This window comes from Aythya fuligula, chromosome 3 (genome assembly GCF_009819795.1).
Source record: "Aythya fuligula isolate bAytFul2 chromosome 3, bAytFul2.pri, whole genome shotgun sequence".
NCBI classification, from domain to species: Eukaryota; Metazoa; Chordata; class Aves; order Anseriformes; family Anatidae; genus Aythya; species Aythya fuligula.
In genome coordinates this window covers 5618535-5644768 of record NC_045561.1, presented here as the reverse complement: position 1 = coordinate 5644768, position 26234 = coordinate 5618535, and the positions used below count along the sequence as shown (strand labels likewise).

Below are 26234 nucleotides of genomic sequence, written 5' to 3'. Positions count from 1 at the left end.
CTAATTCCCAACCATATCCATTCTCAAAAAGATGACATCAAAATTGGTTGCTGCTATCCTCTTTGCTCTCTGTACAAGAAGTGTACAACTGCATGTTTTAGCAGAACTGTGTGAATATGCAGTTGATCTACTGAAGACCAGCAAGTGCCAGCCATGTCTCTTGACACTTAATGCTAGTGGTTTTCCTGGTTCGTTAGAAATTTACATTTCTGGTGAGATATGGTATTTTCCTTTTCAAAGTTAAGATATATCATTCAAATCCCCAGTTGCTATAAATTTGCAGGCTTACTGCTGATTTACAGTGGTCGTGATTTGAATTTGCTGTTTATTTTCACTACACGTTGTCTGTCTCAATGGAGAAAAATGTTTACCTGGTCGAATTGCTGAGACGGGTAATATCCGGTGGCCAATAAATTTCCCTCCTTCCTCATACACTGCTAGCCTCAAACATGCGAGGGAAGGTAAAACAACCTAGAAGGAAATATTTCTACATTATTAACTTTCTGCTCTGAATGAAACAGCTCCTTTCAGACACAGCAGACATATAGCAGACAAAGTTCAACCTACCAGACAGTAACACCTACATATCCACAGAAAGGTCTTACCATACAAGAGATCGGGGGTATGTACCTATGCATCAAAATAACTCTCATACAAACATTTTTCTTTTAAGAAATCTGAGGTGGAAAATGAGTATAGTGTGTTCAACCCAGCAATTTCAGTATGGCACAAGGGACTTAGCTCAACTCTTATAGCACTTGAATGCCGTTCTGTTTACTGCTTATTACTCAGCCTGACTTTTTTTTTGTTTGTTTGTTTTGTTTTTTTCCTTTGTGTCTGTGCCAATGGGATACTTATTTCTGAGAAAAGCCACTGGTAATGCTTATTAGTGTTGAAAACTTAATAAGCAACTCAACATGTTTTCCGGAGTGTGAATGTCTGAATTACATGAACCACGTCAACTCCAGTAAATTTTTTCCAGTGCTGCAGCCCACTCACTGGCCAGGCTACAGAGGTTTAATCGGGTGGGATGTTTACTAGCATTGGATGCTTTCTTGGCACTATGTAAGAAAGAAGACCAAACGGTGAAAAAAGAAAACAAGAAATTGAAAATGGCTAATAAACTACCCTACTAAGATTTGAATTTTTAATATTATTTCAAAAAAAAAAAAAAGGTAGTATAATTTATCTAATTTTCTTGTATGCAAATATGCATATAAATATACATATTTTGAACCTGGGTGCAGACAAGTATTTTTTCCACAACATGTCACCCTCAAATTTACATAGACAATGAAAGAAAAACAAAAGCAACAATCAAAAAAAAAGTCTCTATAATTTATTTTCAACATTACTAAAAATAGTAATCTATGCTTCTCTGAGCATAGAGGAAGGCAGGCACGATTGTAACTAAATAGAGAAATGAAGTACACTAATTAGAAGTTCATTACAGAAGAAAAATCCTACTGATGTTTCCAAACTTAAGCTTTGGCAGGCTGCCAAAGGAAAGTTATTCAGAAAGCAAAATATTCAGGGAAAAGGGCTGTACTCCCTAGAAAGCATGGCTGCAAGCACCAACTGTATAAACATCTCAGTGAACTGTGCATTTGCCTAGAGATATTAAAAATATTTTTTTTTCAAATACCTGGATTTAGGAACCAATTAACCTCACAGTCCAATAAACATAATCCAGATAGTACCAGAGATATAGAGAACTGGCTGCAAGGATACCGTGAAGCAGAATAAAATATTCTATATATTCTAGATAATCCTACAAGATGCTCAGTATTTTCTACTCCTATGCCTCATTTCAGGTAGATTGGGATTTATACAGATTCATAACCTACCTTATATTTATATTGCACACTGTAGAATTAAGCAGAGATAAAATTGCTTTGAATGAGCTAGTTTGGAGAGCCAGCTTGTTACAGCTGTACTCACATCATCATGCTCAGAGGTTAACAGGATCTGCTTTCCAGCAGGGCTGTTCAGCCGAGACAATTCAGCTAAACTGCTTCTGAGTTCTGCACTTGCTCATTTATAGCATGGCACTGCACCATACTACGCAGATGTGTCTATTGTAATATTTGCTCTTTCTAGCCGCATTCTAGTTATACAACCAACATGACTTGAAACTACTTTGTTTCAGTAGTGGCTGGGCATGGCTATAGTAGCAAAATTATACCAGAAATAGTTAATGACAAATAGTTGAAGTAGTAACTATTCAGCATCCGTTTATCTTTTCTTACAAATGCAAATTTTCAGTAAAACACAGAATTACCCTATTGAACAATGATGAATCAAACACTGTGAAGGTTCAAGAAACAAGTCTTACACCAACCTTCTTAAATACTATGGTTTCCTCTTCCCAGACAGGATTAACTGCATTGCCTTGAGAGGTCTTGGTCTTTAAAGCTTTTCTTCTTGTATCCACGGGCAGGCCAAACATGTCAACTTCAACATAGGTACCCACTTTTTTATCAGAAAGAAACTGACCTGAAATAATCTAAAACCAAACAAAAGAGGGATCACTAGAGACAGCTTTAGTGGATTAGGGAATGAGTAGCTGAGTAGCAGGTGGATAATTCTCATTAACGATCAGATAGAATGAATTTTCAAAGAAGAAACAACAACTAAGAAAACCACAAAACATCAAAAAAAAATAAACAAAACCCCACCGTTTAATATTGCAGGCACAGAAAAACAACTCAGAGGTCTGATTTCCTGTGGCCCTGTGACCCTGAATTCCCCTATGAGCAATAATGTGGCTGACATCATGCTGCTGCCCTTAGCTCAGCAGGAATACTCATTTGGATCTCATTCCTCAATCTGATTGCCTATTTCCACAACATGCTATCTCTGAGATCTCTAGTTTCTATCCAGTTTCAACAACAGGTTCAAAAGATAATGCTGGAAAAAAAGAGCAACTACATATGACTTTTACTGGCAGGAAAAAAAAAAAAAAGTTAAAAAGCTGGTATTCTAATAAAGGCTTTTCATAGTTTATTTTCTAGTTTTCTTTTCTAGTTCTTAACAGGAAACACAACTCCCAGCTTTAAAATGTAAAAGACCTGCAATTCATTCAGAAAATTGAAGATGCACAGATAAATACAGCAGTGCCACTGCACCTTAACAAATTCAGGTTTTCCTGAACCAAGTCTAATTCTGTTCTCAGCTGGATCATGTATGGGCATTGCCATTATACCTAGCAGAGTCTTCACTGAGCAGGCAGATGTGGCTGCCTTCTGACAGTTGACTTGTGATTCCAGGTTGCTCATTCCTGTTAAAAATGCTGTGTATCTCCTAATAACTGGTGAATGACTTCCACCTCCATTTCATAAAATTGCAGAAGTATGTGCCTTTTAACCCACAAGAGGAACTTCCATGATTACATGTCACCATGAAAGGTCATTCCCACGCAGTTGTCTTCCCCCCCATGTTTTCAGATTATTACTTCATTCGTAGCACTCTGAGCACTGATCTGCTATGCTTGTGTCTGCAGCCTGAGAGGAAATACTTGTTTTCCCTCAATGAAAACAGAAGGATATTTTGCAGGTGGATTCTATAATACAGACACTGTTCTAATGGACAAGTCCATTAAAGGCAGAATGGGATTTCAGAAAGTTTATGCTTTTATAACTTAGAGATATACTGAGTATAAACCTGTGTCATAGCCAATGCAATCTATCCCTCTAAACATTCATATAAGTAGTTTTCAATTTGCAGACTCCTGGCAGTCCTTGAACTTTGTTAGAGGTCCTTAAAAAAGGAACAAAGAAAAGCAAGCTGGCAATGACTTGCAGCTGACATTTATGGTTCCACAGATTTGCTGGAGAATTTATAGTGAACTAGAACTAGAAAATTTACACTAAACAGTGTGCTGTTCTACCTATTCCAGTGCAACTGACCACTTCGTAACTGGGTTTTAAAATCAGCCCTTTGTTACTAAGAACACAGCCATGCTATTCTTACATTCATTAACTACCCAATCACTTGCATGAAAAATAATATATATAATAAAAGTACATTTATTTAACCTACAAAATGAAATATGAGGCAGAAGATCCTCTGCAATTTAAAAATTAAATATTACTCTATGAAATGAAATGTATTTTATTGTCTTGAATTACTGTGGTCATTTGCTAGTCCTCTGCACAACAGAAATACACCTATGCACTGACATTGTCATATGAATATTTTTACCAGTATGTATACGTACCTTGACAGACAAGGTGTTAGCTACTATTCCATCCACTATACCTTCAGTAAATGGATCAAAGTGTTTGTCTGGTCTTCTCATGAATTCTGGCTTTAACCTGTATCCGCTTTTGCCATTGTACTCATACATTCCCATGTTTATTTGCATAGACAAATCTAGGTATTAAAAGTATCAATAAAAATTAATTCCTAGATTTTTCTAACAATTTAGAAAAAGCAATAAAATAATATTATTTATTGTAATTTCAAACTATAACGTAAACAGCTTTTTATGGCACAGTGCTGCTTGTCAACAAAAGTTTCAGATGTGATTGCAACAAAAGTTTCAGATGTGATTGCAGCTATCCTCTTGGACTCTTTCCACAAAGAAATCACACGCATAAAGTGTCTTTCAGAAATTACTCAACAAATAACATTTTCAAATTTTAAAAGGAGTGTTAACACTTGGGTATTGAGTACCTCAGCGTTGTACTGATTGCACTGTTGTATTCAACCCATTAAGAGGACAATGTTTCAAACTCCTAATATATGATACCAGGTGCCTGATGCTTAGTCGAAATTAGAGATGTTTTTATTACTCTGTGGACTTCTAGGCTGTGTGGACTTTTGCTTTCTCAGAACAGATGTAAACTCTGAAAACAGCAAAACCTATTTCAAAAGTGACTTGTGTATCTAGGAGCCTAAATGTTTTTGTTTCTAAAACACACTTTTAAAGTGGAATTTGCTGTCAAGTCCCTCATGTCTTGATATACTGAGACTTAGCAAGACATGAAAAAAATCACTGCTCATTCTCAAATGCTGCTTAATGATAACCACTTACAAATGACGACATTATGGAGACCACTAGGTCTGCATATTATGCTAGCTGTTAATTACCTGTTAATTACCAATATTCTGTCAATTACCAATATTCCTAATTAAAAAAATAAACTGTGTTTAAAATGTTAATGAACAGCATCATAATTCAATCACTGGACATCTTTTGATGCATAAAGCCTTTTTTACTTACCAGTCAGAAACTCTACGAGAGAAGTACAAAATTAGGAGATGAGCACAACTTACCTACAGTTTGGAAGTTAAGAGCAACCATTTGGCAGCCAGCATTCCAAAAGACTTGCGGCATGTAGTTTGAAGAATCTACACGCGTTCCCTTTGGGTAAATACGGCTTAGCTGCATTTTGTTGTATCTAGATGTTGGGTAGTTAAGATTTAATACATGTGACAAAAATGACTTTGCAGAGAGGCTGCACATTTGCAGTATTTAAATGCAGATGATCTTTACAGAATGGGAGTGGGGTCTGTATTAGATTTCTGCAACCATAATGCTTCCAGAGATCCACAATTTTGTAGATATGATAAATATGGGGTAATTAAAAGTGCTGTTCATGTACAGAGCACTCAGAATAAGCAAGGAAATAGCACAGACATATGCTTAAAAATACAGCATTCGTAAAATTCCATTTATCATTATGGTTCCTAATTTGGAATTTTTCTTAAGACTGCATTTTTAGAGGCTAATTCGCCATAGACAGCAAATCTTCCTCTGGTGGGGAGAGAAGTTCTCAGTTAAAAAGTAAGTGCTCTTCTGGAATGAGAATTGGCCTCTACATAAAGACAGAAGTGATGAGTTTGCACTTCTTATAGTTGAGTCTACAAATCTAAGAGATGAGAACATGCTGCAGGTTATCTGTAGAAATTGCTTTTCATTAATCTTCTTCAAGACACTATTTTATCTTGATCACTTTTTTCTTAACTGCAACCATGATGAGACACATTGAGAAGCATCATGAAGTCTAAACAGATTCCTCCTTTTCTTTAAATATTACAAGGGAATAAATTTTGGGTGGCAATAGAAATCAGTGCACCTGGAACTGGAGTTATGATGGGAAAGAAAACTTTCTTGTATGACTTTGGAAAAAGCAAGTCAGCCACATTTTGACAATTTGCTCACCATAACTCAAACCACTTCATACAGGATGATAAATTTAACATTGAGAATACAAATTATCAGGTCTTCAATATGTAGTTTGTACCTATTCCCTCTAGTCCTAGCCCACAGCACAAGGACTCATGCCAGCTTTTAAATTAGCTCATCAGAACTCAGCCCAATTAATTCATCCAGGAAGACAGTCAAGTTTACAGATTTCATTTGGGTTCCCTATTTTCCCAGCTTCTGTCTTCAAATTTCAATAAAGACCTGTAACGGATCTCAGATATAGAAAGACTAAAAAGCATCTTTCTGAAAGTCAAGGATACTCCACAAATTCCACAGGAGACTTCGTAAGTTGCTCAAGCCCTTTGGTTTCCACAAAGGAAGACATTTCAAAACTTTTGTTGCGTTCTGAAATTTTAAAGGGAGGAGAAAAACAGTGACATATTAGAGCATGAAATTGTATGCAATACATGAGCTGCAAACAACTGGTTTAGTCTCAGTCCCCTGATCTCATCTACTGTTCACCAGCTCATTTCACCTTAATCTTAAAAGGATTAATGCACACAGGCATTTCCTGACAGTGGCAAGCTCGCCCTGTACACAATCAAGGGTTCCATCCAAACTCACGCTAACACTGCCCCAAATTAAGTGGACTTGCATTGCCTGAGATTTTTACTGTACCAGCTGCAGATAACAGAAAGTCAGCTCAAGGTTAGAGATCTCTCGTGTTTGCTTGCAAAATACCATGTTCATATATTTGAGAGGTATTGTCCAAAGCTCACAGGTGAGACATAGAAGTATTAAGGCAGCTTTTGTGGGGAACAGAGGGTATTGACAGATCTCTAAATTTTTTGTGGGCAGACATAATGGCTTTGAGCCAATTTCAAGCTGAAATAACTACTGTCCATAACAGATTAAACTAAGCAGTATCCTAGCTGTGCCTATAGTGCCTTGTTATTTTCAGTACATCAGAGTAAACTCACATCTGTCTCTAACAGTCATGGAAACAGTGCTACCTAATCATGTCAGATGGTACAATCCTATGTCCCAGCAGGCCTTCAGGCCTAACCTTCAGACCTAACCCTGGACTTGTCTGAAGCACCAATAAACTCCTTTACTTGGTCAGAGTTTCTGACCTGACAGTGGCAAAAACCTCCTGCTAAGTGTATAATTAGGTGGGACTAAACATTCATTTGCGTATCCCTTGTTACTCTCCTTTGCCTGATGTTTGCACAGCCTTTCAATGTACCCATGTGATATGCTGTAGCACAGCCTAAGTCAAGACCCTTCAAGCTTCAATATTTTTTCTATTAAACTTTTATACTGGAAATAAGGATTCCTGTAAAATAACAGCTTCCCATTTCAGCACAATCAGCTCCATAGATTGCCTACAAGGGACTACAGCACTGAGAGATCACATCCATTAAATGTATCAGCACTGCTCTCTCTAGAAATGAGGTAAACAGAGCATGTAGTGAAACATGAACTCTCTAGCCTAACTGCTTTATTGAAAGCAAACAGTAAATCAGAGAAAAAAGCTTGCCCTCATCCAGTATTTGAAGGAATTGTGCGACAGTAATCCAAGGATGGCCAGGAGGCCAGCCTGGCTGGCTCCTTGAAGTCAAACTGCGAAGCTGCAGGAGCCTGATAAAACTGAACAAAAGCACTCGTCTTGCAGAGAGAAGCAGGATCGAAACAGGTGGGCATTTTCCTTAGAGGAAGCCAAAAAGGAAACAATGGCTCCAAAGATGTAAGGAGCTAGATTGTTTGGGCCAATGCAAGAAGAAAATGTACTGCCAACTTGTGATCTGTGAACTAGACGGTTGCAACTGTTCTCGCTGTATGTTGAAGAGTCAGAGGATGACTACGCTGTTCCAGAAATTATTCTCTATCTCTAGGAGAACCAGGACTCACACTTTGCAGCAGTCTCTATTTCTAATTAGCAACCAACACGCTACTTCCATTATTTCTAGCTGTTGTCTCCTAAAGGTGAAAGACTCCTGCCATTCCTTCAAGGCTGCTTTCCTACCACTCATTTTCCTTTCCAACAAGCAATATTCTCTTTTTCTCTAGATTCAATTCCAGACAGCTCACTTCCCATCTCAGCTCCTTATAACATCTCTGAGATGATTCCCCTTGCTAATGGGATAGCACTAGCAACGCACACATACAGTGCTAATGTAGACTATAAGGCTATCACCTGTATAACAGATCAGTTTGTTTTTGAATAGGCTTTCATGCATCTGAATGTTTTGATGTTGGCTTTTTTTTTTTTTTTTAAACTGAATCATGAAGTTTCTTACGAATCATTTAAGAATGATCACTGATTCCCAGGAACATGCTATGAAAGGAAGCTTTCTTGCAGCCCCTAATAAACACTTTGTATCACAAGAGAAACATTTCAGTTGATGGCAACCTATATAAAAAAGATCAAATGAAACCTCGTGAAATGACACTGAAATACATTAATTATTTTTTGTTTGACAGTCCTGTTCCACTTCTTCATCTCATTGCTTCAGCAGTTACTTACTTTAAAGTGTGTCCTATGAGGAAACAGACTGGTTGTGTTCTACCTCCACAGTTATTTGACCAATGTAAGACTGCTATATAAAGTGTGAAAAAAAATACTCAAGGAAAGAAAAAGAGCATTTCTTTTGTTCTACTTAGAATACAAGTGCTAGACTTTCTTTTTTTTTTTTTTTTTAGTAGTAGTAGTAGTTTACTGTATCTCTTGGCTTTATCTTAAAGCAGTGCATCTGCAGAAAACAAGAACTGGTAGTTACTAAATGACTCAGTTACTAGATGTTCACAGCTTAATCAAACTCCTAAATAAGAGCAGTTATTGCCTTGTAGTATCTGGAGAGGATTAAGAAACCTGTCCTTTGATGAAAAGACCGTCCCAGAGAGGCATTTCTCTCTCATGATATGTTACACTGTGCTGTCTTATCAAGAGGAAGTCACTGTAGAGTGGCTAAACAACTCATTAAAAACTCTGAAAAACTTGAAATAATACCTTGGAATAGTTACAATTACTTGCTGTCAGAGAGGGAAACCTATCTAGTGAGGGCAATCAGGGGACTGTTACAGATCCAGTTGTATTCAGTATTTCTGTTAACAAGCTCGATGTGAGACCAAAAAATGTACTTCTGCAACGTACAAATGACAGCAGTGAGATGTTGTTAACATCATGGAGGCCAGGATCACAATTCAAATCGAATTATGAATTAGAAAATACTGAATTAGAAAAAGGCTATAACACTGAAAGATGAAAGTTTATGCAAGACAAGTGCAGAGCATTACGCTTTGTAGAAAGGTGGCAGGTGAACGAAAATGCAATCTGTGAAAAACTGGACAGGCATCAAATTAAAAACTAATCTTCTTTCCTTATTCAGCTCATCCTTGCTGAATTTAATGAAGGTTCATCAGTGGTTCCAGGCCAAGACTAAGACCAGAATCCACAAGTCTTGGTATAGTGGCCACTGCTTTGACCAGCTGGCAACATTTGCCTCATAATGATTTTTTTTTTTTTTGACACAAGCACCAGATATATTAGTCCTTTAATATTATGAGTTCTCAGAAACAGTATGATTGATCAAAGGTCACATGAAGACTTAGGGTTAAAAATGTGGACATGAGCAGTTCTTCAGAAAACACAAAACTCGGAAAGGCGCAGGCATGTGAACAGAAGAAATCTACACAAGAGAATTTTACAACAGCTGCATCAGCTTGTCCTGCTAGGATTCACATGGCTTCCTTTCCAGAAGGAATATCTCCTTCCCACTGTGTACTTGCAACTCTCATTAGAGCTAATGGAGATTATGAACAAGGGACACTACAGTAGGGAACAAGCACAGCTCTCTGCATGATTTTGTGAATGCTTATGTGTATGCCTGTATAAATACACAAAAACATACAAACAGGCACATAACTTCTTATATGTTTATTATTCAAGATGAGTAAATGCAAAATCTTGTGTACAGATACGGACTTATGCACCAATTACCTGTCCTCTGCTAAGGCCTCCACAAATCCATAATAAATTAAAATGCTATATGCTTCTTTAACTAAAAAGCTCCAAGAGCATATTGCAACCTGTCAAAACAAAGTGAAAAAGGGCAGGCAAACAGTAGGGGGTTCTGCACCAAGAAAGGAAAAGATGCTGCAATGTTTACTGAGGATGCCACAGAGTGCATTCCTAGGAAGGCATCTTCTGTAAAAGCCCACGGGGGATGAAGTTATGGCTTTTTCTGTACAACACACAGAAGCAGAAAAGAGTGAATTCGCATTTGCGGAAGGGCACACTCTCTGCTTACACTGAATGTTATATAAAAGTAGCACAGGGAAAACATGAAGCACTTGCTCCATCAGACAGAATATTTATGACCACTTTTCTCAAACTCCTTAAGTTACTCTTCAGGTATGGAAAACAAAGACAATCTAAGTAAATCATTTTTTAAAATGTTTTAGAAATGTCAGCATGTTTACTGTTGATGAAGCTTGATATTTAGACTAATGCAGGTTTCAAAATAAATATGGATTTATCTGGCTGGATACCAAGGAAACACCTCTGTCCATGAATCTAATTGAGAGGAAGCCAAGTCACTATTTCTCCAGAACTTTCTTCCAAATACTTGCTAGGTAATTTTCAGTATAAGATGCCACTCATGCTTAGCTTACTTACTTTTTGATACTTCAAAGGACTCAAACTTCACAGGCTGAATGTAGTTCACCAGGTTAGACATCTCTTCTGTGGCCATAGCCTCACTTCCAGCAGTACCCTAGGACAGAGAAGGGAAGGCTGAAGTTTTGGTCTGTTAAATTCCATGGTGGCCATCAGGGGCCACAAACACCAAAGCCCAGTTTACTGTCATCCATGGTACCTTTCACTAATCCTGGCTTAGTGAAATCAATGCCTCACACTGGAAGCTTCACGTACAAATGAAGAAAATATGCTATAAAATTTAAATGTTTAATTAAACTGCTGTTGTATTCATTCTTTATATGTGGCTTCTAGGGAAAGGGCTGTATTACCCGTGCAGACGGCATGGGCTACACACACAGTGCTAAGCACGTTTACCAGTACTATAAGACAAATAAAAATATAGCTCTAAATTTTCAACATCCTTTTTTTTTCTCTAAAAATGATAAATATACCACTAGCAGTTTTCTAACACATATCAGCTGTGGTGGTAAGTCTTATTCCTCTCTAAATTAAAAAATAAAAATAAAAATAATAAATAATAATAAAAAATCAATCGTGCTTCCAAACTGAATGACAATCTGCATCAGAAAGTTGGTAATTCCTAGTGTGCTGCCCTCGTTCCTCCACTAGATGGCAGTCCCACTCCTGGTAACACAAGCCAACCCAGAACTGGTGGAATCGACCCATCACCATAAAACAAATCCATGCTCTTACTTCATCCATCGACGACTTTTTACAATCATCATCATAGTCATCATCATCATCGCTCTCAATCTCTGCTTCTCCTAAAACGTTTTAAGCAGAAGTTAATTATTGGCTAAAGCAATAGCTATAAATAAAAGGGACAAATTTGTTAAAGATATGCAAGTAGCACTGCTTAGAAGATGTTGTGCATGTGCTTTTTGTGCAGCACAAATCAAACTCTGTCTTGAAGGATATGCTCATCCTCATCACTGTTAGGTCGTTATCACCTAACTAAACAAAAACTCTTGCTTTGCAGCTGCTGGACACTTAGTATTGGAAATCACGTGTATCAGCACTAAGAAAAGAGCATCGTGGTGTGCAGAGTGTGTATGTGTAGTACTACAAAACACTCCAAAGAGATGTTCCCAAGCTTGGGTCACAGCCCTGGGGTTTGGAATTTCTATGTCACAGGATCCCTACAGGACCTTTGGTGAACGCTGCCACTTCCCTTGGGAAGCACCCACATAACAGAACTCACAGGGTGAAAAAAATGCATGAAAATTGATGGGATTCACATGCTGTGGTAACAAGGGCTGCTCAGAGAAATGCAGCTGCTTTGAAGATATCGCAGTGCATGTTCTCAGGTAGCATAGCTGGCGGGAATCAGCACACGATTCCCTTCACTGAGACTACTTTGGTGTGTCTTAGTGCTTGGACTCATAGCTCAAATGTGCCAGCTGAGGGCAGTGCAAATCAAATAATGTGACAAAGATGCGTAAAGCTCATCCTTACCCTGAAAACGTACTGATGGAGTAAATAGAACCAAATAAAACATTTTAAGCCTTGCTCCCAATTGCAGCGTACTTAACAAATTCCAATGGGCAAGACACAGATTCTTTATTGTTAGTTACTAAATATCCTTCCCCTCTCAATGCTTTGATATGCTTGCGCTAGAAATCAATCCGTCTTTCTCTTTAGTAACTCCTCCTTTGTGTTTGGCTATCAAAAAGTAAACACCGTGCATCTTAGAAGACTCTGAAAAAGCAGGTTTAACTTATACTGCAGTCACCTATCCACAACTTTGAGACTGACAACTGTCCTTAAAGGCTTTATTCCACAAACCTTTCATCTCTCTTTAGCAGTGGCAATTTTATTTTGGAAGCTCCAAAATCTAATCACTGTGCAGCATTCCCAAACTCTTCAGAGAATGGTAATTCACTTTCAGTTCCTTCTGTCCATGTAACATCTAATCCAAAGCCCACTGAATCTAGAAACCCCTTTTTGTTCCAAGAGGCCTTGAATCATGCCCAGTGGGCCCTTTCTGAACATGTACAGCACAGATGATTAAAATAATGAGTGTGCCTTTCACAACCAAATGATGACTACCCAGGCTGCATTTCCTTCCAGATGCAGATGTTGAAATGTCATGCTTTTATTCATGAACGCATTTCTTCCTGAACATTTCATTGAAGAAAATAACATGATTGCTCAACAGGCTCAAGGGATGGCTCAGGGAACTTCAATGTGCTGCAAAGAGCCAGCCATGCTCTCGCAAGATTTGCAGTGACAGTCTTGGGATGGGAAGCTCTAGATTTATCCAGACAGGCAAAATAACACTTCTCATTGTCTACAAAAAGGGGGACATGGGTAGACTTCAGCCAGCTTCCACTGCTGAGGTACCAGGCGGACGATAGCTTACTCTTGTTATAAGTGTCCAAGGAGGGAAGTATGCAACACACAATTCATTTATTTAAAAATATTTAACAGGAAAACTCCCAAGGAGATCAGATCTCATTTGGGCCCCTCACTACAGGAAGGACATTGAGGTGCTGGAACATGTCCAGAGAAGGGCAACAAAGCTGGTGAGGGGCCTGGAGAACAAGTCTTATGAGGAGCGGCTGAGGGAGCTGGGCTTGTTCAGCCTGGAGAAGAGGAGGCTCAGGGGCGACCTTATCGCTCTCTATGGGTACCTCAAGGGAGGCTGTAGCGAGGTGGGGGTTGGCCTGTTCTCCGACGTGCCTGGTGACAGGACGAGGGGGAATGGGCTTAAGTTGAGCCAGGGGAGTTTTAGGTTAGATGTTAGGAAGAACTTCTTCACTGAAAGGGTTGTGAGGCACTGGAACAGGCTGCCCAGGGAAGTGGTGGAGTCACCATCCCTGGAGGTCTTTAAAAGACGTTTAGATGTAGAGCTTAGGTTTAGCGGAGGACTTATTAGGTCAGAGGTTGGACTAGGTGATCTTGGAGGTCTCTTCCAACCTAGATGATTCTGTGCTTTTCAAGGCCTGCATCAGACTGCAAATCCAGAACACATAATAAACAGGACTGCAAACACTGAATAACAACTCCTAAGAGGTTTTGAGACTACGACTACATCTGCATCGCCTTTCACTCAGCAGCATGATTCTGTGCTCTGACCCCAACTTTTTGCTGTTACACTGCTGGGACATGACATCAGAGCAAGCCTTGGCCAGACCAAGGAGATGTCTGTGCTATGGATACCCCCATGCTCACCTTCCCACAGTGCTGGTGGGATCAGCTCAATGCCACCACCCCCGGCCCTCCTGGGAATGTACAGATGTGGTATATCATAAAGGCACATGGTTTGTACATGCAGCTGTGCTGCAGGTCCAAGCCAGCGTGCATGTGGGAGCATGTGTAAGAGGGCCAACTAGCTGTAATGGCAATACTATTATTATTTGCATTTAGATGGGACTACAAACCCAGGACAGGACAGGATGTCACTGTACTCTTACACAAATACAGGGAAAACAGAGACCTCTTGCTCCAAAAGCTTGCTTTCCAGGTATGAGACAAAAGCTGAGGGATTAAGAATTTGCTTCAAAATTTAAATACTCTTCAGTTAGTGAGCTTTGGCTACTTTCAGTACAGGCCTAATTTTGGTGCAACATATGGCCTCACCCAGCAGAACTGCAGTGTAACCTATATGTAAATGGCTTCTTTGAAAATCTCACTTATTTGTTTGCGTTAGTTGTGCTAAAACTACCAGGTCTAAGATTCTTCTTTAACAAAATGAGAATCTCACAAATGTTATCTCAGAAATTCTTTTTCTGCTTTGCCAGCATTGCTTCTTTATCCCAAGCTGTTGGATATAAGTTTTTTACACTTACAGATATTATACCCTACTGAAGTTGGTTTTTACATCAGTTCCATGAAAAAACTGGCAAGCCATTCTGAAAAGCTATTGCTTCAGAACTGTTTTTTAATTATTGCTACCATATCACCATCACCTAGCTTTCACATGGTATGTTTTATAAAGATATCACAAGAATGGTTTATTTGGGTTTAATTAAATCTGACCTCAAGCAGTGTAAGACACAGAGAAGCCTGCTATCAACTGACGTACAGATCTCCATATTTTTTGCACTGCTGTGAAAAAAAATCATTTAAAATCTCAAGAAGGCTACATCAGCACAACTTTCTCCTGCAGATCTGCGGTAATTCTCACAGGTGCTAAACAATACAGTAGAGTTATTTGAATATTATGCCCAACATGCTAAGTGTAAAGATTATATTAAGGTTGGAGAATTTAAACACTTCATGTTAAGAAAAGTTAAGAATTAGGCTTCTTTTAGAAAGTCTTTAATTGAATTATTCTCCTCATGCAGCGTATAGAAATTGGTACTGGGTATAGAAGAGCATGATGTCTGCAGTGCATTACAAGTTGCCAATACTGAGATGCCTCTAAGGAACGAGGCAGTGCAAAGATGTGAGTCTTGATGACTGCTGGGCACTGCCCTGTAGAACCAGGCTCTACTCTGGGTCTTGCCACAGCAGTCATAAAATGCCAAATAATTTTTAAAAAATGTTCACAGAAAGCTGGCATCTGATTTACAGAAATGCTCAGTGCTCATAGCTGGAGCTGGAGCTGAAATCTCTGAAGCTGTGTTCTGAATACTTAAAAATTCAGTGCAGTCTTTAACAACAAATCCCGGATGTTCCTTGTCAGTTGCCCCCAAACTGTTCTTAAACCCTCTCAAACTCTGTTGTTCTCAGATTAAATTGGATTAATACTATTTCACTCCCCACAGGTATTGTTCAGATAAATTCACTGTTGTTTGTTGAGTGTTTATATGCAGCATGAATATCCCTACAGAAATTCACTGTGAGGTGAAGATGCTAGACCTGGGATCAAGAATTGACTGACAAAGAGCAAAAAAATATTGACTAATTTTTATTCTCCAAAAGAGGCATAGGCTCTAAAGGAGAAACAATGGCAAGGATTACAAGTAATATATTTTGGCAGTCACAGATGAACCAAGTGACCACATTATTTTGCCATCTCAGTTCTAGCATTTTCTAAATTGTATTCATCTTCAAAATCTACAGTTTACAGAAATTGCTACACAGGCAATACAGATATAATATTCACAGTTAATGTTTAAAATTGCACACCCTTTTATGGGACTTATTCCCCTGCCTTGCCTCATCATTGACACAGATTCATCATTCACATGATGTCATCACTCACAGCCCAAGTCTTTTCCTATAAAAATGCACGGAGGGGTTCCTGAAGTACAACAAAGCTGTTATCCTCAATTAAGATCAGAAAGAGGAAAAAGAAAAAAACATAAAGCAGAAGTCATGCAGTATGCTGTTCGTTTCTCACTATATGCTGGTAACAAAACAGTAAGATTAGGAACCCAGGACTGATTTCAATTTTTGGAACGGAGGAGGTTGGCGTATTCTCATGTATTTTTCTGTTGCTTGTGTTTGTCTAAAGGAAATCATGAAAACAGTATTAAAATCATTCCTGACACCAGGATGAATCTTCTTTTGAAATCCAAGCCCTACACCAAAGCATGGCCTTTTAAAAATGTATTAACACAATTGCTGAAAACTCTTTCTTTCTTTGTTTCTAATAGGATATACAATGTTACCCACAAATTCAGCATGATTTTTTATTTTTTTTTTTTTAGTTCAGCTTGAGGCAAACTGCCAGCATGAAAATTTTCAGCTCCATTAATCAGACTTTAGAAAAAACTACAAGCAACTGAAAAAAAATTAAAAAAAAGGCAAATGGCAATGACCTTATATTCCAGCAGAGATTTCAATCTACACTGTGAGCATTCCACTAATAGGACATAAATATTTCTGCTTTTAGCAATTCAAAATTTCAGTCTTAAGAGGAAGAAGAAATTCTGGTCCAGGGAACAGACACTTGGTTGGGAATCAGGATACATACATTTTGTTGCTTGTCCTGATGCTGATCTGCTACCATGGTTTAAAGTAAATACTTAATTATCTCTTTCTCTGCATTTTTCCTGTTCTAGTTAGGCTTTAAGCTCTTCAGTGTAAAGGATGTATCTTACTGTATTTTTGCATAAAATACCGACACTGGTCCCCTGCAGATCCTATAGGCATTAATAGTATATATGCATTAAATTAAAATAACTTCTCAAATTCATTTCTGATTTTAAAAGTTACGCTGATAATGAACAAATTAAACGATATACAATTCTTTCCATTGGCTACATTCCTAACAATTGCTGATGGTAACAAATATTTGTAACTTTTTGTTGTTGTTGTTTTTGTTTTTTCCATCTCTGGAACAGAAGAACATTTTAGAGCACTTTGCATAGAGTTCTGCAACATGTTCCCAACTACTGCAAAGCCCTGCCTGACAAACAGATATTCTACCCAAGTTACCCTAAATCTTAGACATTGCAGAACCACTGCAGTTCTTCTGTGCAACAGGTTAAATGTAGCAAGGCTCTAAAAGGATACCAAATGATATGCAAATATCAGAAGCAACAAAAAAAGAAAACATTTATATTTGATGTTGGGCTTAGGCATGCAACAAAGGCAGACAAGGGTGAGTGAGTTGGCTGCTTGCTCTATTTCCTAAACAGCACAGATAAATGTTAATACACATCACTGATCTTTAGGTCACTCCATACGTGATTCCTCAGCCTCAAGCTTTCTCAGGCTCCTGGAGCAATGACACTTAGTGTTGTTTCCTGCTGAGTAAAACCTACACTGGTGTACCTTTACCTTGCTAGAGCAATGTAAATGGCTTGAAAAACACAGCTGTAATTAAGCATTTGTGTTTTAGTGAGAAATATATTTGTAGATTCAATTCATACCTGCTCCTGGGGAGGAAGGTTCAAACATGCTAGATGTTTCACTGCATGTGTTGGAAGCTTGCTCTAAGAGCTTCTTTTTTGCACTTCCATCTGCAGACTTATGGGACTTCTTTTTATTCTTCACTAGAATTTTGTACATTAAATCCATAGGGCTTGGAAGAGGAACCCCAGGCTCAAGCTTGAAGAAAAGGAAGAGAAATTTGTTACAACAGAAGAAACAAGCTTATGGCAATTTCTTAGGGCCCACATGGTGAAAGATAATTTTGTAAGCACTATGAGCCCTGTTAAAGTGAAGCGTATCTTGCAAAAGAGGCAACCTCGATGTTAAACGAAACTGGGCTACTGAGAGCACTTATGGAAAATACCTTATGAAATGTCTACAGTAATAACTGCAATAAGTATTAGTTCAAATATGAAAGCATACGTTGTAAAATGGCAGCTATAGGAATCAATTGCATTTAAAGGATTACAATTCACTGTAATGGAACAATCTCTGCAACAGAAACTATATGCTTAAATCACCGCAGCACATGCCATTTAACCCCCTTCCTTTAGATTATGTTTTGGAAGGCCATATATAAAGAATGACACAGGATTGAAACACTTAAATGAAAACACAGATATCTGTGATTTGATAAATACCAAACCATATTACCGGATATTTTTCCAATGGATCCATAAGCAGTGCATCTCCAAATATTAATCTGCAGTACTCTGCCATTTTTGCCTGTTGTTTAGGGCTAAAGGGTGGAAAAGAAATAAATAAATGAGTCCGACTAATGCTACAGACTGAAAGCTACAGTAATGGAATATCTAATATCCCTAAACCAGATATAATTTCCTGTTCCAATCACTGTGAATTGTTCACAGAGGCATAGATATATCATGCAATTATTCCAATTCCTCTGATAGAGCTTATCAAAAGGATGACACATGAAGTCAGTAGGCACTTGAATAATAGTGAAACTGAACTTTTAACACTGAGTTGTATTTTCCCACATGCCTAGTAGAAAACAAAAAATGAGGATGTCGGTAGTTACCTGGAAATAACTGTTGCATGAAGTTGCCTCTTTCAGGCAACATTTTTATTCAAAGTTTAAGTATTTTTCTGGTGTTACCTTATACACATGCCAGACATTCTTCTTGCACCACCTCTTCCCATTTGGATTTCTTTCTCTTATTTGTCATACCTAACCTAATGCATCACAGCCCAAACAGTTACACAGCCTCCTCTGCAGGTGCCTCTGTTAAACTTCCCAAACTGTGGGTACACGTCAACTCTCCCCGTGCATCTACAGGGCACAACCATACAGAAGAATGAGCAGAAGATGCTACTTGGGTTTCAAAAGCAGCAAAAATGCATCAGTTAAAGGCGCTGGTAGCGACACAGCTAGCTTACTGCATCTTTCCTTATAACAGCCCACTTTCCCACCCTATTTGTGTTAGCTGACGTGAGATGAGTGCTCTGGGTGCTGTGGCTGTGCAGTGTGACAGCCCATCCAGCTAGAGCCCTGCTCGCAGCTGTGCTGCAGCTCTGTGCTGCTCTCTGCCACAAAGTGCTGGCCCAGCCACAGACCTCACGGGTGAGGCTGGCACCAGCAGCTTGCACTGCTCTCGCCAGCTCCACCAGAAGTATTCCTCCTGCCGGATGCCCATTGGCAGAAGTCACAGTGTAGATGTAATTGGTACTACTGCTAAGATGTATTATGCCAATTTGGAGAATTGCTGTAATAAGTGCTGGTATAACTGCATTTTTAATTAAATACTGCATGCATGTAATGCATATATAACTAGGACCAATATACCAGGTGGAGCTGCTTGATGATTAGATTAGTGGTTGGGTCACTGGTCAGATTCCTTATTTATGTATTTTCTTTTTAAATTATATACAGAGTCAAATTTTACCATCGTAAATTACTTCGGTGGTTTTCATGACATCCTCTAGAAATAAACTGAACCTCAGCAAATTCTACTTATAATCAATTTTCCCAAAGTGCAACTCCAGAATGAAATAATTGCTGCATACCATAGTGATGGGAATTTTAGGACTGAAAATAGGTTACATTGCTTAGAAATATTACTCAAATCATCTGAAAACGTAGCTCAGTGCTACAGTCACTCTCTTTCTAATTTTAGACAACTGTGTATTTTTGTTATACATGTCCATTTAATACAATCTGCAACAACCGAGGCTTAGGTTTATTTGATATTTTCCATTTTTGATACTCTGTTGAGAAGTTTTGATGAAAGAACAGGTTTATCTTGCTTAATATAACCTCAACTACTATTAATTATGATCTGCATATCATGAAAGATACACGAATGGTATAAGCAGTTATGTTACCATGGAGCTATTTTTCAGGACAAAGTAGAGCTCAGTATATATGAAAAAAGGCGTGCTCATTTTTCTCTTAAAAACTAGGAGTACAGCAACTTCTATGCCTATTTTGTCATTAGCCACCAACTGAGCACTTGGCACCGGAGCTCTTCCTGGGTTCAGCAGGGCCAAACCAGAGCTGAGATGAAGGCTGGGTGGCATGTGAATCAGAAAACGTAATTTCCCCAAGATCAGCATTCTGGATGTCCCTTGAAGCAGATTCAGGGTGAAACGGTCATTAGCTCAGTCATTTACAAAACATATTGAGAGTAGGTTTTAAATTATTCCACCAAGCTCTACAAGAGCTGCTTGCAGTTTAAATCACTACAGGATTTCATCGATGCTTTCTTTTACATGCAGCTAATTCTGAAAAAAAGCTAAGAGCCACTTTTAGCTGAGGATGGAAAATTAAGATGAACACAGGCAAGGCAGTGAAACTAAGAACCCACGAGGGAGAAGGTGATGGGAAGAACAGATCAGGCAATGACTGTGTGTTAGCTATTACTAACCGCGAGCTACCAAGGAAAATAAAGGCACCTCACTCTGCTCTAGTAAGAAAGCAGACTGGGTATTTGCTGCACATCTTGCTTACAAGAAGTCATTAAAGGGAAGTTTATTTCAATCTTCTCCACCACTGTTTTTTGAACAGGCCCATGCTCTGAGGACCCAGAAAGTTCAAGGGACATTTCCTTGAATCACAAGAGTACAATTACTGAAGTCCTAGTAATCAGATGTGAGATGCAACATCAGCATTTTTAAATGGGCACACCAACTCCAAAAAAGAACTCTCGAAAAGAAATAGAAAAAACATACAAAACTTAAATCTAATACATTTCATACTGTCACCACAGCTAGAACAAATTCTTTTGATCTTCCATGTTTAATTACATGTTTACCTCAAAGAACACACAGTGAGGACTTTTATTTATGCATAGGAGAAACATTTAAAGCAGCATATTTTGGTTTAGCACATAAAATCCTAATCATCACTTTGCAGAGGCAAAAAGGAGGAAAAGCAAAATTATGCAGAAAACCTAACAGTTTTTAAAACTATCAAAAAATCTTGCAATATTGGAGGCCAAAGAACAAAAGTTTTTTTGTTACAGAATTAATTTTCATTGTGAACTGGACCATATGCACAGTTATTTTAAAAGCTCCGAAGAAAGGAGCCGAGAAATTTATGAGATATTTAAAAGTACCAGCATTTAAATGAGTGGTATTTTTTGCATATTCCCCCAGAAATACATATTGTTTCAAGAGAAAGATCATTAGTAATGGTATATATTATTATGTATTACTTTTATAGTACTTTAAAAGTTGGAGTATAAGTTTTCTTTTACTTTCCCTTCTTTTCAAGCAACCAACTAAATACCAACTTTTCTACAACAATGTATTTCCTCATTTGCATTGTTAAGAAACAAAAAAACAGGTTTTTCCTAAAGAAAAAATGTTCACACCTATTGCTATTGGAAATTCTCTTGGCATTCACATAGCTTAAGGAAAATGGATTGTCTCAAAACAGCTGACTTGATCTGCTTTATGTTTTTCACTGTGTGGATATGGACAGGTATCACATGGAGCAATTATGTATGCCCCCAGAATGTGCCAGGGCACAGGAAGATAAAATGGTAACATGATACCTGGAGATATGGAAATACAGAGAATCTGAAGAAATGTTTTCATTAACATTATTGCATTGCTTGTATTTTGTTTTACTGTGTTTGTACTGGGCCTATTATGAAGGTCAACCACAGAGGCTCTCCAGCACTACTGCGCAACTGCTGCTCCTAACATTGTATTATTATCACTTCTGCAGAGATAGTTACTCTGCATAAGACAAATAAAGACACAGATCCTCCCCAGAAGAGACTAAAATAATTTAAAGTGTAGGAAGAAAAAGTGATAAAAATCCTTTTAATATTTGAAGTAACAGTTCCAGCAAGAAATCAGCAGTATGAATAACTGTAATTAAATTTAATCTTGGAAGCAATCTTATATGGATACTGTTCAAGGATCACTTAACCTTTTTGCTATGTCATCAGTGCATTTCTAATTATAGAGTGTCTGCTTTCAGATTTGCAGATAGCTTATCTTCTTGTAAGCCCAATTTCAAACATCAAGGTCTTCCTGAGGTCTTTTAAGAATTTTCAGGACAGCTTTCATTTTTTGATAGAAGTAACATATTTTCTTAGCATTGTCTTTTTTTCAGTGTGCATATTTAGAGTTCAATAAAAATGATGGTATATATAATATTTTATATATTCCAAAGTCTATATGCTTACCTCTTTTTCTATTTTTTTATTGTATATAAATAAGCAAGAATGAATATATGACACAGTGGAATTACAGTAAAGGAAATGAAATTTCTTCGCATGTTATAAAAGACATTTGAGGGGATTCTTTACAGGAAATACAAAAAAAAAAAAAAAGAAATTAAAATGGCACTACATGCCAACAGACAAATGATTTATTCCTTAGGTGGACAAAAAGTGGTAAAAAATACTCTCTTGAACAAAAAACAGAAGGAAGAAAAACTGTATTTTAAGTCCCCTGGTGATTAACACTGTCATATCTATATTGGTGATGTATAACTTAAAACATCTGACAATTGCAATGTCTGAAAGTCATGCATACAAAACACAGAGTTAAACTGTATTTCTGTTCAAACCAATGTCGGTATTTCAACTGTTTTGTATTGGATCAGCATTTTACCCATGAATACTGACTCTCGTAATTTGATAATCAGCAGAAAAATTTGAGTCACACCGAAGTAGGAATTGATGTCATTAGGATTTGATAACAGTTCCATGAAAACACTTATCATTGTTTGTTAATAACTCACAAACCTAGTTTTACAATCTAGGAGAAAAACAACATTCCAAGTAAATGAAAAGACAAACAGAGCATTCCACGGAATTAGGTGAAGGTTTCCTCGAGTGGCATGACTAATTGCAGATTTCTCTAGCAACTAGTGAAGAAATGAAGGGATAATTGTAGCAGTCAGTAAAATAACTAGAAATTATTTACAGCCAAAGCAAAATTAGAATTCATACACACTAAGCCTTATAGTTTACTGCAGCAAAAAATCATAAATAGCAAAAAGCCTTACAAAGAGGAAATATTTGATATTGCTTCCCTAGACTTGCTTTGCTAAAAACTTGTATCATAGGAACACATGAAAAAAAAAAAGCCATCTAATAATACAATTTGGGATAATTCATTATTCCATGACCAGAGTTTTCTGAAGAGAAAGGTACAGTGGCTTCTGTGGGAGAAAACTGTAAAGATGGGAATAATGCAGCCGTAACTCTGGTCCATCTTTGACTTGCTCCTGCAGTATCACAACACCTTTAACCTTGACAAAGTTTCATCTTACAGTTTTAAAGCCCCTTACATACATAACTTACATCTGACAGAAGTTTAATTTGTGCAACCATTTACTATTTTACTTTGTTGAAGTAGAACAGACCACCCTGGAATATTTGAAGATTTAAGTCTTATTGACTTTGCAGGAAGAAAAATCTAAGTGCTCTGTTTAAGATAAATCTGATGTTGCTTCTTCTCTGCCTTATAGCAACACAGTGAATTTACATTTTAAAAATCAAGAAGAATTAATATAAAATATAATACATTTATATATATATATAAATATAATACTATAATATATAATATATATATATAATATAATATAATATAATACTGTTTTAACAATAACCATGTGTCCTTTAAATGTGCACATAGCAAACATACTCATCAACAAAAGGTAATGTTAACTTAATCTGTAAGGCACAGAGGTAGTGTAGCTCAGCTCTCAGATTTTAAAGTTTTCTACCTACATCATTTTTTTTTTTATCAGTATTGCCATATCTGTTCTTAAAACATTCTCACATAGCTTCTTCTACCAGTTCCTTCCCTTATGATGAGAATGTTCTTTCTAAAACAACGGAAAAGCAGTTAGCCCTCACCCTTTTTCCTTTTAGAGGAGAAAAAGTTCTGACGTCTTTTCTGACTTGTATTAAATCACTCATAACATTCCCAAAGATTACTTTTTATTTTAAATGAAAAAGAAAAAAAGTTTCTTAAACCAAACTGGCCCCAGAAGCATTGCAAATGTTTTCATAGCAGAAAACAAAAGCAGAAATGGCAACTGAAGTTAAGGCACATTCTGTGTGTCAATCTCACCCCATTTTGAACCATGTGGTCTCTTTCTATACTCAAAACCAAGCAAAAGATTACATCAAACTTAAAGAAACAAACAAACAAACAAACAAAACACTAAAATAATAGTAAGATAGATAACTGGGACAAATTTAGAAGCGTTTTCACTTTGTTTTCTTTTCTGACACAGGAAAACAAGCATTCTTTGCAATTAAAGCAAACAAACAAACAAAACCAGAAAACAGCTTAGGAAATTTTTTTGTTTGTTTTTCTTCTGTTTTTGGCAGATACTGAACAGTTCCTGGACTTCCACGTAACCTATTTTGCAATCCTAGCTAGCCTATGGTTCTGGCCTCTACTTCTAACACATGAGAAACAGACCAATTCTATGCATAGAAGAGTTGCACTTCATTTTTTTTTTGTTATTATTATTTTATTTATAGTGCCAAACAAAGTCATTAAGCAGGTGAAATATTGCTTCTTTTTCTTTGCTGAAGTATCACTTCATTCCAGCAGGACATATCGAGACTGCCAAGTTAACAGAATTTGTCTCACAGTTATTCAAGCTTTTTCTTTCATACAAAAGTTTCTAATTCAGAAAAAAAATTAATAATACGCCCAATTCATTCTGATCATTTGGGGTACATAAGCTGGTGCAAGTTTTTGTTTTAGTAAGATCTGTTGATTATGTCAGATAGTAAAGCTGCCACAAATTCATACATAATCCTGTCCTTAGTTATAAAAATGTAAAACCTTACAGGGAAACAAAGTAATTACTTACGAATCCACATGATTTTCGAAGGAAAGGAGGATTGGAAAGGGTGACGTCTTAAATGCACACTCAGCAATAGCTTCTATTACTTCCTAAAGAATCAAAATGTATACAGTTAGAAATTTTTCTCTAAAAAAAACATCTTTTTAGCCTTTGAAGACAGAAAAGACCTAAAGAGTTCTGAAATAATATCCAAACCCCCTGAAAATCATACTCAGACTTTCTATTATAACCTTTCCTGAAAGCTGTGCATATACTTTTGTAGCAACTGAATTTTTCAACCTGATCTGTAATCAAATCTCCAGAATGTTTGATGAGTCTCCAGCATTGCATTTCTCCAGAAATGACTTACGTCTGCCTAAATCAATAGTTTAAATGTTAAATTTGGTCTTTGCGTGGAGTTGTTCCATGCCTGAAGCTATGTCTTTCATGAATTATTTTGCATAATAATAAACATGCTCTTACAAACTTGTATCTTCTAAACATCATCTGCACAAACATGCATCTGTAAAATCCTTTAGTTACTCTGACTCACAAGTTTTTTTGTTTTATTTTGTTTTGATGACAGAAACTCCCTTAAGTCAAAGAAGAGAAGAGAAGAAAAGAGAAGTTATTTAGTTGTAACAGTTGGCTGTGTAGTAATCACCAAATAGGGCTCAGAAATGGAAACTTCCACAGAAGTGTCTTTTTGGTTTTGTTGGAAAATAGCAACTGTAAGTAGAGTAATCATTTGATAACACTAATTTTAGTAGGGTGCACAATACAGTGAAGCACTTGGTATTAGAAATTATTAATGTTTTCCTATTGGAGATCTTTTTTTCAAGATAACGTATCAAATATTGAAGACTTTACTATCTTTGCTGTCAACCTCTGGAGTTTAAAAGACCCCATAATCCTTTTCTGTCCCAAATCATAATGACGACTAAAATTAAAAGGTTTATTTACTTTGAACAAGCACTCTAAGGGGATTCATTTTTTTCACTTTCTCTACTTTAAAATGCTCAGTTCAGAAGTGTAACAGTAAGAAATGCACTTTCTAACTCAAAAGCTGGGCTTCTGGTATGTTCCTTCTAATATTTTTTGAAAAACCCAGGGCTGGGAGTAACACACAAGCCGCCTCAAGATCTTCTGATATGAGCTAGAGTACGTACAGAATTTACAGTCTTCATGCAAGTAAAAAAAAAATACACAGCTCAGGCACAGATAGTCATAGCTTTCCTCACAATATGAGAAACTTTTTCTATCAGGTCTAACAGGTGATGAATGACTATATTTAATAAAATGCA

General features: G+C 37.2%; 1 protein-coding gene across 2 annotated transcripts in view; it reads right to left on the bottom strand.

Moving 5' to 3' along the window:
* Positions 1–26234, bottom strand: part of PLCB1 (phospholipase C beta 1) — a 370971-nt gene that overhangs the window by 80382 nt on the left and 264355 nt on the right. For both annotated transcript variants that reach the window (XM_032184566.1, XM_032184565.1), the window contains exons 12-21: positions 24958–25040; positions 18297–18381; positions 17642–17819; positions 11568–11638; positions 10833–10929; positions 6475–6559; positions 5281–5405; positions 4220–4374; positions 2342–2506; positions 372–471 (exon numbers count right to left, since the gene is read on the bottom strand). In XM_032184566.1, coding sequence (XP_032040457.1) covers positions 372–471; positions 2342–2506; positions 4220–4374; positions 5281–5405; positions 6475–6559; positions 10833–10929; positions 11568–11638; positions 17642–17819; positions 18297–18381; positions 24958–25040 — 1144 coding nt within the window. The remainder of the gene's footprint in view (positions 1–371; positions 472–2341; positions 2507–4219; positions 4375–5280; positions 5406–6474; positions 6560–10832; positions 10930–11567; positions 11639–17641; positions 17820–18296; positions 18382–24957; positions 25041–26234) is intronic.